This window comes from Aspergillus brasiliensis, assembly GCF_001889945.1.
Source record: "Aspergillus brasiliensis CBS 101740 unplaced genomic scaffold ASPBRscaffold_15, whole genome shotgun sequence".
In the NCBI taxonomy this organism is placed as follows: Eukaryota; Fungi; Ascomycota; class Eurotiomycetes; order Eurotiales; family Aspergillaceae; genus Aspergillus; species Aspergillus brasiliensis.
Genome location: NW_027137456.1, coordinates 613,396 through 625,421, shown reverse-complemented (window position 1 = coordinate 625,421; position 12,026 = coordinate 613,396). Strand labels below are relative to the sequence as shown.

The window sequence follows — 12,026 nt, the reverse complement described above, 5'->3', positions numbered from 1 at the left end:
CGATGTGATAAAAGCCTCCGGGCGGTTATGCACTAAAACTCCGTCTGCGAAACTCCGGGGGTGTGAGTGTGGGTGTGTGGCTGGGCCTCTGGCCGAACTCCGACCAGGCAGAAAGGTTTCAATAAGATGATGCAGAAGAAAGTGGGTTGTTTCCAGTCATTGACTACCCCGGATTAGCAATGCAGCTACACGCAAGTGGAGAAAATTACCGCAGAAAGTGTCTGAACCCATATTGCGATCTCGGACTGACCAGGAGGAGTTCGTCGATAACGCTAAGGCATGGACTAGTGTACGCTGCAGGGAAGTCTTCTGCAAATTCGAGAGTGATGAATGAACGTCCGGACACATGATACGGTGGGAAATGAATCGCTGAAGATACAACTACTACAAGGATCTTCTCGCTCAACAGCGAGGTTGGCATGGCTCCTAGTTTTACTCACACTCTTCTGGCATTTTCGGCACCGACAGATGCCATGTGTGCTGCTCTCTCGCCCTCACCTCCAGTATCTGAAGCATCATCTCCAGCTCGTGCTCTTACAGTTGACCTTATTTTCGATATCAAAGATAGCAAATTAGTTTTACAGATTCCTGTCAGGCACCTTCAATCCATTCAATCGCATAAATCGGCGTTCATATTACATTTATCTTCGATAGCCGACGGCGACGTAATTTGGGAGCCACCTTTGCTATGCCTGGCTTTCATCGAGTTTCTTCTTGCTCAGGAAGGCTTCTCTAGGTACTCGCTGGCAGCTGTATTGCGAGCTTTCGATGCTGAATTTCTCCACGGCCACAACGAGATACATTGCCTCATTGCTGGGTTGGCTACGGTTGCCAGGGAACGGCAAAGGTGGCTAAGAGTATATTACGATGCCGTTGAAGCCAGTGGTGAGCTAGTACCTGCAACCTCGCGCAGTTCATTCCGGAATAGTGCTCTATTTGACCATGTGCACGATGGCGGTTTCCACTTGATGGCTATATTTGGTGGCCAGGGTGAGGCAAGTCGGACATGTGTGCAGGAGTTGGCAGACCTATACGCAGCATATAGACCTTTGATAAGGTCATTCATTGAACACTCTGCTACTTTTCTTTCTGAACTTTCTAGGCTTCCAGACTCCTGGTTCTGTCGCCGTGGACAGTCACTGGACTTGATGACGTGGATCAGCGACACATCTGCTATCCCGGAAGGGGAGCACATAGCTCAGGCTCCAATTAGTGTCCCTGTTATCGGACTGCTGAGCCTGGCGCGATATATGGTTACCTGCCGCATTCTACACATGGACCCAGGCCGGCTACGTGCGATGCTTTCTGCAACTACTGGACACTCGCAGGGTCTATTGGTATCCACAGTCATAGCCATGTCTGATTCCTGGGATACATTTCGCACATACTCTGATCTTGCAGTTGAAGCACTATTTTGGCTCGGACAGGAATGCCATCAATGTGCGCCCAACAGCTATCACCGGGTGATCTCAGAGACTGACCCGAGTGAGACACATGCCACGCCATCTTACATGCTCAGTGTGCGGGGCGTTTCCAGGGAACAGCTAGGGTCTATTCTAGACCGCCTGAACAGCACGTTGCCACCAACAGAGGAGATTCACATAGCCTTAGCTAATGGGCGGGACCATTTTGTGGTGGCAGGGCCAATTGCGTCCTTGGTGCATATGGATAGTCAGCTCAACAGCATAAAAAGCTGCGAAACAGATAATAGCCGGGTTCCATTCGGCAGTCGAAAGCTAGCTATCCAACATGCATTTCTTCCAATCAGTACACCGTTTCATACCCAGTATCTTGCGAAAGCTGCCAAAGCCTTGAAGCATCGATTCTCAGGACAATATATCAAGAAGAATCAACTCAAAATTCCCGTCTATCACACGTCGACCGGACAGGACTTGCGGAAGGGGTCTGGAAACATACTGCATGCCATTTTCGATGCTATTGCTCGGGAGAGTTGCGATTGGCCTACAGCTTTAACAGGACCTCCACGCACCGATGAGATGTCCCCATCGCATATCATTGTTTTTGATCGCGGTGGACTCGGGCCGATGGTCCATAGGATTGTGGAGGGGACTGGTGTTCGTGTTATTCAAGGCGCCGATCTCGATTCTCGCGACTCAGGTATAGGTACCATGCGAGATTTGTTCTCTTCGCGCCTGCTGGAGTCATCGACAAGGCCTCTGAGTTGGGCGCAACAGTTTCAACCACGTCTGATTGCAGGATGCTTAGAGACCCGAATTTCGAGCCTGCTGGCCACCCCTCCGGTAGTTGTAGGTGGTATGACACCGACCACTGTCCACTGGGATTTCGTTTCCGCCATAATGAACGCTGGATATCATGCAGAACTCGCCGGGGGTGGCTACAGGAACAGCTCCGACCTGGCTACCGCAATCAATAACCTCGTTGCTCACATACCCCCCGGGCGAGGTATCACTTGCAATGTTGTATATGCTAATCCCCAGGCCGTGCGCTGGCAAATAGCCCTGCTACGTCGACTGTCTCATAATCGCGTCCCTATCGACGGTATAACCATTGGAGCTGGGGTTCCTTCCATGGAGATAGCATCCGAGTATATTCGAACCCTAGGACTACGTCATATTAGCTTCAAGCCAGGATCAGTGTCAACTATCCGGCGGGTGGTCGACATTGCCAGGGCACATCCTGACTTTCCGATAATATTACAATGGACAGGAGGGCGTGGGGGCGGTCACCATTCATTTGAGGACTTTCACGCCCCCATACTTAGTACTTACGGGGCTATTCGACAACAGAGTAATATATATCTAGTAGCTGGAAGTGGGTTCGGTGATACTGATAGTACTTACCCTTACATAACCGGCCAATGGTCGCTACCGTTGGGGTACCCCTGCATGCCTTTTGATGGTGTACTGCTGGGAAGTCGCATGATGGTTGCTAAAGAAGCGCACACTTCATCTGCTGTCAAGGATATTATCTTGAAGACACCTGGTGTTCCTGACTTGGAGTGGGAGAAGACGTACTCCGGACCTGCTGGTGGAATAATCACAGTACAGTCAGAAATGGGTGAGCCTATCCACAAGATTGCGACCAGAGGGGTCAGATTATGGGCAGATATGGACCGAACTGTTTTCAGTCTGCCACGGAAAGACCGGGTTGCGTATTTGCAAAAGCATCAGGACTCGATAATACAGCGCCTGAACACGGAATTTGCTAAACCATGGTTTGGTCGCAACAGTTTTGGTGACATAGTCGGCTTGAACGACATGACTTACACTGAGATATTGAGTCGTATGGTTGAGTTGATGTATGTCAACCACCAGAAACGGTGGATTGACCCATCATATGTTGACTTTACCATGGCCATGGCCAGTCGAGCATTCGAACGCTTGCTTCGTGTTGAATCTCACGATCCAGACCTCACACAGTCGGCTTTATCCGAAGCTCCGATGCAGTTCCTCGACGCCTTTACCGCCGCGTGTCCGACTGCTTCCGAGGAGATCATGAATCCAGAAGACGCTTCCTTCTTTTTGATGAGGAGTAAAATGCCAGGCCAGAAGCCCGTCAACTTCATACCTGCTTTGAATGATGATTTCGAGTTCTATTTCAAGAAAGATTCACTTTGGCAATCAGAGGACATTGATGCTGTCGTGGACCAAGATCCTGAACGAGTTTGTATCCTACAAGGCCCGGTGGCAGCTCAATACTCCGTCAGACGCGACCAGTCAGCAAAGGAGATTTTGGACGATATCACCAATGGCCTTATTGAACTTATGCAGCATGATGCCAGTACTGACAGCTCTTCGCCTACTGCAGGCAGCGGACTGGTCACGCCGGAGTCTTGGTCCTCAGTCTCGGGTGCCAAGGATATTGCTATGGAGGAGCTCGTCCTGTCATCCACAGCAGCCTCGGAGACTACCGATGACCGTTCCCTCTCAGTGGGTGTTACCAATGACACAAGCCGAAATTGGCCGGCATGGTTACGGGCCATTTTCGAGGATGAGATCGTATCTCGCAATCGACGTCGGAAGAGGAATCCATTTCAGCAGTTCATCGCATTGTACCCCGACACAAAGATTCGATATGATGCTAGGCACATGGAGGCGTGTGTGACTGTCCAAGATGCGTGTGGAGCTACTTCACTTATGAAGGTGTCTTGTCTAGACGGTATCGAGATCAGGGTAGACCTCTATCCTCCACAGATCTCCGATCCACTTCAATTAGTGTACCAGTTTGATCCCAGAGGCACTCCGTTTTCTCTTACCGAGATCACCCCGAAGCGAAACTCACGCGCGAGGTGTTTCTATAGTAAGCTTTGGCTGCAGGAGAAAACGGAGATTAGCATTCAAGGGACCTACCACGGCCGCGAATTGATTCTCACGCGAGAACTGGTGAATGACTTGATCGCTGCGGTGGGTCCAGCGTTCCCAGATTGCCGGCTTCTCAAAATGAAGTCGGACTTCCTGCCAATCAGCGCCGGGATAATCATTGCTTGGGATGTAATCACCAAGCCTCTTCTGAATGGGGAAATTGAGGGTGATTTGTTGCATCTGGTGCACCGTAATAATGCGTTCGAGTATTGTGCCAATGCAGGTACACTACGTGTTGGAGATCGTGTCAGCTGTCAGTCACGGGTGCAAGCTGTGTATGTGGAGGATGCAGGCAAAGTGGTTGTCGTGGAAGCCCAGATCATCCGCTCGGGGAAAGAGGTCATGACGATCACATCTACGTTCTTGTATCGAACTTCATTCCGTGCAGATTTCACATTTAGACGGAGCCGATCGGGATGGGCGGTTCATCTCGACTCCAACCTAGAAGAGACGGTCTTGCGGCGTCGCCCGTGGTTTCATCTGCACGATACTGCCACAAGCCTTGCAGGCAAAGATCTTATCTTCAGCTTGGAGACTCAAGAGGTGGACAAGCAGAATGGCTTCAAGAGGATTCATGTAACCGGCACCGCTTGCTTACAAGACCGTGGTAGTCCTGGCCAGGAGGTGGGAATTGTTGACTTTGACTGCGCTCATTGTGTTGGCAATCCAGTGCTGGATTTCTTCGAGCGCAAAGGAGGTCCACTGACCAAGGAGACGACGTTACAGACGCCCGGGTGGTCCGGTCCCTCATCGATCGACATCCAAATGCCGGTCAGCAACCAGGCATACGCTGAGATATCCACAGACTTTAACCCGATACATGTGTCGACCATTTTTGCCTCTCTGGCAGATCTCCCGGGCACAGTGTGTCATGGAATGGCCACTTCGGCAATTTCCGTCGCGGCATTGGAGCACCTAGCTCTCGGAGGTGATCGCTCGCGTCTCCGACAATTCACAGCAAAATTTACTGGGATGGTTATGCCACTTGAGAAGCTGGTTGTACAAATTCAGCATACCGGGATGATCAATGGGCGCATGCGGTTAACGGTTGATGTAGTTCGGAAAGATAGCCAAGAAAAGGTGCTGGAAGCAGATGCCATCGTTGACCAGCCTGCGACCGCTTATCTCTTCACCGGCCAAGGCAGCCAGAGCAAGGGAATGGGGATGGACCTGTATCAGTCAAGTCCGGTGGCCCAGTCTGTGTGGGATGAAATTGATGCGCAATTGTTTGCCTCATATGGTAAGTAACCCTGCCAAACGGCGGCAATAGCTCACGGCACTAGGTTGGTCTGTTCTAGACATTGTTAAGAATAACCCGAAGTCGATGACCGTCCACTTTGGAGGAAAGCGAGGCCGCCAAATCCGACAGAACTATCTCGCTATTACGACGGAGACGGTGCTCGCCGATGGCTCCCACGCGGAGACTCCTGTTCTGCCGGGACTCAGTTCTTGCTCGACGTCTTATACCTTTACCGACTCACGTGGACTGTTGTACGCCACTCAGTTTGCTCAACCCGCTATTTTGTTGTTTGAAGCGGCGGCAGTAGCCGATCTGCGTAGCAGAGGCTATCTAGCGCCGGATGCAATATATGCCGGCCATTCGTTGGGAGAATTCGGGGCTTTGTCGGCGCTGTCAATCTCAATTCCCATGGGAGCCCTGGCCGAGTTGGCGTTCTACCGGGGACTCATGATGCAGGCATCTGTGGCAGGGTACAACGGGAACGCGTACGGAATGGTGGCGGTGAATCCTAAACGCGTGGGACCACGTAAGTCACCGATGCAGCGATGGGCGGGATGAAGCTGACTGGTTAGTCTTTGACGAAGAGGGTCTTAGTAGGCTGGTGGGAGCGATTGCTCTGGCTAGCCAGGAGCTTCTGGAGGTAGTAAATTATAATATCCAGGGAGAGCAATACGTGTGTTCAGGGACGGTGAGTCTTCGAGTCTTTTGTTTTGCCAGATGTTAATGTGTTCAGGTGATCAACCTTTGGATACTAGGGCGGCTCCTAGACTACGTCGCTGACTCTGATGGACCAGACCTGGGGATGGAATACGACAGTGTCATCACTGAACTACTTTCCGAGGCAAGAGCACTGTTGCCACCGATCCAGCTTCAACGAGGGCGAGCCACGATCCCACTAGAAGGTATCGATGTGCCCTTCCACTCGAGTCACTTGCGGTCCACGGTCGACCGGTTCCGACAGTGCTTGCTTCGGCCGGGGTTCTTGGAGGGCAATGTGGACCTGGAGGCACTGCAGCGATACATCCCCAATGTCATGGCGCGGCCGTTTTCAGTGGATGAGGAATATATCCGGGAAGCATACGAGCGGACACACAGTCCCGTCTTAGGAGAAATCCTAGGACAGGGGTGTAAATAGATATACCCTAGATTCAGAATCACTGCATGATAGGCTAGTTCCACAAAAACCAGCGATACTGTCTTTCCACTTCTGCCACCATCGCTTCCACATCAAAATACCACACCCGATGGCTCCTCTCCTTGATATCCGCAAATGCACGATCCATATTAGCCCCAATATCCTCATTCATCCACTCATACGTCCATCCCACCTCGCGACTACTCCTCACCAACCACTGCGACCGGTCATACCTCACCCTCGAGTACGCCTTCACCGCCGCCTCCAACGCCCCAGATACCTCCACGCCCCGATCCACATCGTCCCTCGCCTTCTGAAGAGCCGTAACCAGCGCCAACGCGTCCTCCACACCCATCCCAGCCCCAGCCCCATGATGCGGCGACGACGCATGCGCCGCATCGCCCACCAGCGCCACCCTTCCTTCCGCATATTTAGGCACCGGACTGTCGAAAGTATCAAAAACCGCCCATTTATCCAACTGCTCAGGCAGGAGGTCAATAACGGCACGCACAAACGGGCCCCATTCTTTGAACGCGTCTACGACTTCGCTCTTCTTTGCTGGCGCCGTCATCCCGGGGTGCGTCCAATCACTCGCATCTTGCACAAACGCCACGACGTTCATGAGCTGCTGCTTCGCGACCGGGAAATGGAGCACATGTGCTCGCGGTCCGCAGTGCATATGTTGCCTCAGGGCGCGGTAACGACCTAGTTTGCTGATAGCGGTGGACATGGGGACCAGTCCCCGGAAGGCGAATTGGTGGGTGTATTGGGGTTGGTGCTGGGGGAAGAGGCGGTTGCGGAGGAGAGATTTGATGCCGTCGCAGGCGAGGACTGGCCATATCAGTACTATCGTGCAGCTATGAATAATGTATAAATGAAAAGATGCATACCTAGATCACATTCCACCCTCCCCCCATCACAGAAACTTAATTGTATCCTCCCACTAGGAAGTAATTCATATCCCTCCACCCGCTTACTACACTCCACTACTCCATCCGGCATAAGTTTCATCACTTCCTCGAGAAATTGGCCCCGATGACATCCCTCGAAGCCGCGGGGGCCGGCGTAGAGTTTGTACACTTTGCCGGAGATGTGTATCCTTCCTTCCTCCTCGTCACTACCTCCATCTTCATATTCCTTACTATGCTCATACTGATCCTTAATCCTATCACTACCCACACCCCTAATATCCACCCCATTTCCCCCTTCATCCTCATTCTTGGCAGTCATCCCCCAACAATCTCCCCCCGTATATGTCCGAAACCCATCCACAAACCGCATACAGTAATCTGGAGTTGAAGCCTCCGGCTCCCCATTCAGTGTCGCCACGCGGGCTACGCAGTCGGCGATGCGTGGGTCCATCAAGGACATGCATTTGCGTGCACACGTCGTGAAGCCGATTCCGGCGCCGAGTTCGTGGGGTGTGCTGGATTGTTCGTAGATTTTTATGTGGAGGGTTGTTGATGTAGCCTTGGTGCTGGCGGGGATGTTGAGAAGACCCAGGGCGAGGAGGGTGCCGATTAGGCCGGAGCCGATTATGGCGATTTCGATGGTCTTGTTTTCTGTCATTGTGATGATGATGTTCTGTGTAGTTGTGTAGTATGTTGGGATAGTATTCCAGTGTCTACTGTTAGTTAATGCTAACTACTATTGCTCTAGTGATAGTATAGTATAGTATCTACCTAGTAGATAGTACAACTGAATGCTTAGACTGCTAAGCTAAGCATCCCATCCCAGTCGCGTCTAGAACTAGTGTAACTATTAGTAACTCAAAGGTCAGTAGTGGGGGACTAAGTAAAGTAGCACAATATGTATGTACCCCAGAACCCACCAATTCCTCAATTGAACCAGGACCAGCATTCTATGTACTTACTACATAGTTACCTTCCTGTACAACGTAACACAACCTCATCACCCGTTGCGTTGCACAAAATCCAGGATGTCTTTCCCGGACGAAGGAATATCTCGTGGTCGGGTTTTGAATTACCCCTTCATTTTTCATTCCTGTTGTGTTTTGTCCTACTGGTTAGTTGTGGTGGTGATGCTGTGAGACATTACTACTGCTACTGGTAGTTACTTAGTATGGTGTGTCCTTATCCGAAGCGCGAAGATTGTCCGTGGAAATATATTCCGGATGGATCAGATGCACACTACTTTACTAACGAACTATTAGTAGTACTTCTGATGGTGTGAGTGATTTCTATATGAAACACATCTCACCATAATCCATGTCCTGTCACACCTGTTTGTTTTTCTCTCATTGAGGTTGTAGTTGTACAGACTCACTCCTGACGAATATTCTTCTTGTGTTGGTCCGGTCCGGGCGGGCCGGATGGACGGGCGGATAATTACTGAACGGGAAGATGAAACGGCGTGTTCGGACTGAGAAAGAAAAGAAATGCTTAGCTGTTGTGTAAATTGCCTGGTGTTGGCTGGGTTAATTCTCCGGAAGTCGCCGATTGAAAAGAAGTGGTTACACAGTGGTTGTGTTTGTGTGTGCTGGATGAAATGATGGCGGGAGTTTGTTGACGGATCGGGGATTTCTACTGATTTTGAGTATACAGCGTACAGAGTCCTCCGTAGGACTGAATGGAGAGGATAAGTTAGATAGATGCGAAAAGCTTTGGCTACGGAGTGAACCGTGCTTCTTTCTGCTCTGCTCTGCTTCTCGGACTACGGAGTTTGGAAGGGAGCAGCAGATGTGGGAAAGGGGGTGGGGAGGTGCATGTTGCAGGTGGAGTGTGAGGTGTCATATTCAGGATGGACAGTTTAATTGTACTTCATATTATAGAATTGTTCATAGTATAGACATAGTAAGTGAGAAGAGCAGCGATGGTAGTGTGGATGAAGCAAGGCAGCTGATGAGGTACGGGAGCACTCCGTAGAGATACACATTTGACACTTGTCATGAGTCTTATCTCCAATTAACTTCAACTACTGCCTAGATAGCCAGTCATATCTATATCGTTATCATTCATATCTAACTTATACTAGTAAATTCCTATCTATCCAATATACTCCACCCACTCCCTCCACCGCTCATCCTCCCTCAACCCCTCCATCTCCCAGCCATCCAAACACATCAACACCTCAATCCCCTTCTGACGAGAGCCTTCAGCTCCTCCACTATCATACCAATCCCCTGCTGGTCCGATGTAGCAAACCCCCGGTAACACCCCTCCTCCCGGCCGACGACCCCCCTCGCACCGTGCGCCATCCCCCAAACTCAACCGTTCGAAGTCGACATGAGCGATACTCGAGCAACTGAAATCCGTCGCCGGATGGAACTCGCCCCCGCTGTAGGCAATCTTGCTCTTATCCGGCTGCCGTGCCAGAAACGTAGCGTAATCGCGCACCGCTTCCATTGTACGAAGCTCAGCAACCTGCTCCCGCAGACGCGCCGCCAGCGTAGCCAGTGGCAACGCAGTAATCTCGCCCAGCGGGAGACGGAGAGTGACGGTCCGGATCATGTGCCCCAGGTAGGCCGGGGTGAGGTGCAAAGTACGACGGAGGTCCATGGCGCGGGAAATCTTGGAGACCGAGGAAGTCGCTGAAAGGGGGCTAGGGGAGTGGTGGAGACGCGTTAGTGTCAGTCGCTGCCAAATAAATGCCGTGAGGGCATCATTGGGGGTGATCTTCACAGGGGTGTGCTGTGATGATGATGATGGAGGGGGGCCCGTGGTGGTCTCGGCGTAGATCGCCTCGACGGCCCGTCTGGACAAGTGAAAATAAGCCCATTGGAAGGTGGGGAACAGTGCTGTCAGGTTAGGGGGGATCTTCGTCGGCATGCACGAAGGAAGGTACTCGCGGTAGTCGTGGCGGAGGGGCTGATGGTCCTCCAGCAGGGGAATCAGGTTCCGACGGTCCAAGTTGCCCTCGGTGATCTCGGCCTGTGGGATGAGTTCCCCCCGCGTGAGACGGGCCAGCAGCGAGGCAATCTGGAAGATGCCACTGGCGTCGATGATGTTATGCTGTGCGGCTAGGGTGAGTAGGAATCCTCCATGCAAGAGGTTGGCTTGCAGGGCCAGCACGGGGGCTGGGGCCGTGTCTGGATAGGGGATGGGGAAGACTGGGTGGGGAGGGGAGAACAGGGTGCTTGGCATCTGATGGAACGGGAAATGTGCCGTTCGCAGAGAGTTATAGCTGGGGACTTGGGGATCGGAGGTATGGTCAACGTAGCGGATGAGGGGGGATGGGCGAACTGGATAAGGCACGACTTGGTAGGCACCGGACGAGGTGGGCGAGGCACCCGTCTTGATGACCTGGCCAGCCAAAATGGGGAACAGGGTCAGTAGGCGCTGCACGGCGGGTTCCAAGTCCATGGGGGGAGAGGCATTCGAGGCGAGCTGGAAGCAGAGGATGGCGTGAGTGTACGACTGAAGGAGGGGCAATTGACCCAGAATGTCCTGCGTATGAGCCATGACGATTTGTCAATTGAATCGCGGCTTGATTGCTCGATTGATTGATTGCTAAGGTCTTAGTGATGACGGTGATGACGGGGGACGATAGGGTTGATGGAACGCGTTGCTGTCAATGGTGGGTTCTCATCGCGACTACTCTTGTATAAATAATGCATAAACATAAACACCAGGAATAACAGTGTCACGAACTGCCCACCAGTGTCGGAGTCAGATGGCCGGTGCCAGGCAGTTTGGTTCTGAATCTCTTTCCAGCATGGCAGCTGTAGGGACGGTCAACCTGCATGCAACCACCGATCCAGTGCACCTGTGCGCATGGTCCCGGTCTCTTCTCTGTGTTTTTTCCTCATCGGGTACTATCTCTCGCTCGTCTAATTTCCCTCAGTGACAAGGTGGCATTTTCCTTCTGAAGGATCCACCATTTTGGCGCCAGTATCGGCCCGTCCGAATTGGCAAAAAGCAAGCATCAATAGTGGCTCCATTTTGCAGGCGATCCTCAGCTGGTGATCCACGGGCTGATCGATCTCGGCCCGATTTGGGTGGTTATTCCTCAATTCATCGTTTTCACTAATGGTAGAAATAGTTGCCAGTCAATTGCCAGTCAATTGAGACCCCTTTGCAGCGATGATTCCAGTGCAATGCAGCCAGCAGTGGAGGGGATGGATCCACTGGGGGAAAGAGAAAAGCGAGACGCCACATTAGCCCTGAACTTGACCCCAAAAAATTCACACACAAATTCCCACACAAACTTTGCAGCTTCTCTCAGCTTCCACCAACCCACAACACTAGAATCCGCAGGAAATCTAATATAATGCGCATTTATGCCAGACGACTGCTACGCTCGGATCTCGATTTCTGCACGCACGCCAATCACAATGGTCCCTTCCGAC

The 12,026-nt window shown here is 51.8% G+C and overlaps 2 protein-coding genes across 2 annotated transcripts; one reads left to right on the top strand and one right to left on the bottom strand.

The window, feature by feature from the left end:
• Nucleotides 1-419: 419 nt before the first annotated feature.
• Nucleotides 420-6,718, top strand: ASPBRDRAFT_199964 (uncharacterized protein; the record flags this gene model as incomplete). The annotated part of the gene is made up of 4 exons (XM_067621380.1): nucleotides 420-5,583; nucleotides 5,627-6,109; nucleotides 6,156-6,271; nucleotides 6,317-6,718. 4 exons carry the CDS (start codon nucleotides 420-422, stop codon nucleotides 6,716-6,718), a joined length of 6,165 nt encoding a protein of 2,054 aa, XP_067474987.1.
• Nucleotides 6,719-6,752: 34 nt separating this feature from the next.
• On the bottom strand, nucleotides 6,753-11,325 carry ASPBRDRAFT_186378 (uncharacterized protein; the record flags this gene model as incomplete). The annotated part of the gene is made up of 3 exons (XM_067620073.1): nucleotides 9,742-11,325; nucleotides 7,609-8,272; nucleotides 6,753-7,549 (listed from the first exon to the last, which is right to left on the bottom strand). Exons 1-3 carry the CDS (start codon nucleotides 11,137-11,139, stop codon nucleotides 6,753-6,755), a joined length of 2,859 nt encoding a protein of 952 aa, XP_067474986.1. The 5' UTR covers nucleotides 11,140-11,325.
• Nucleotides 11,326-12,026: the final 701 nt, after the last annotated feature.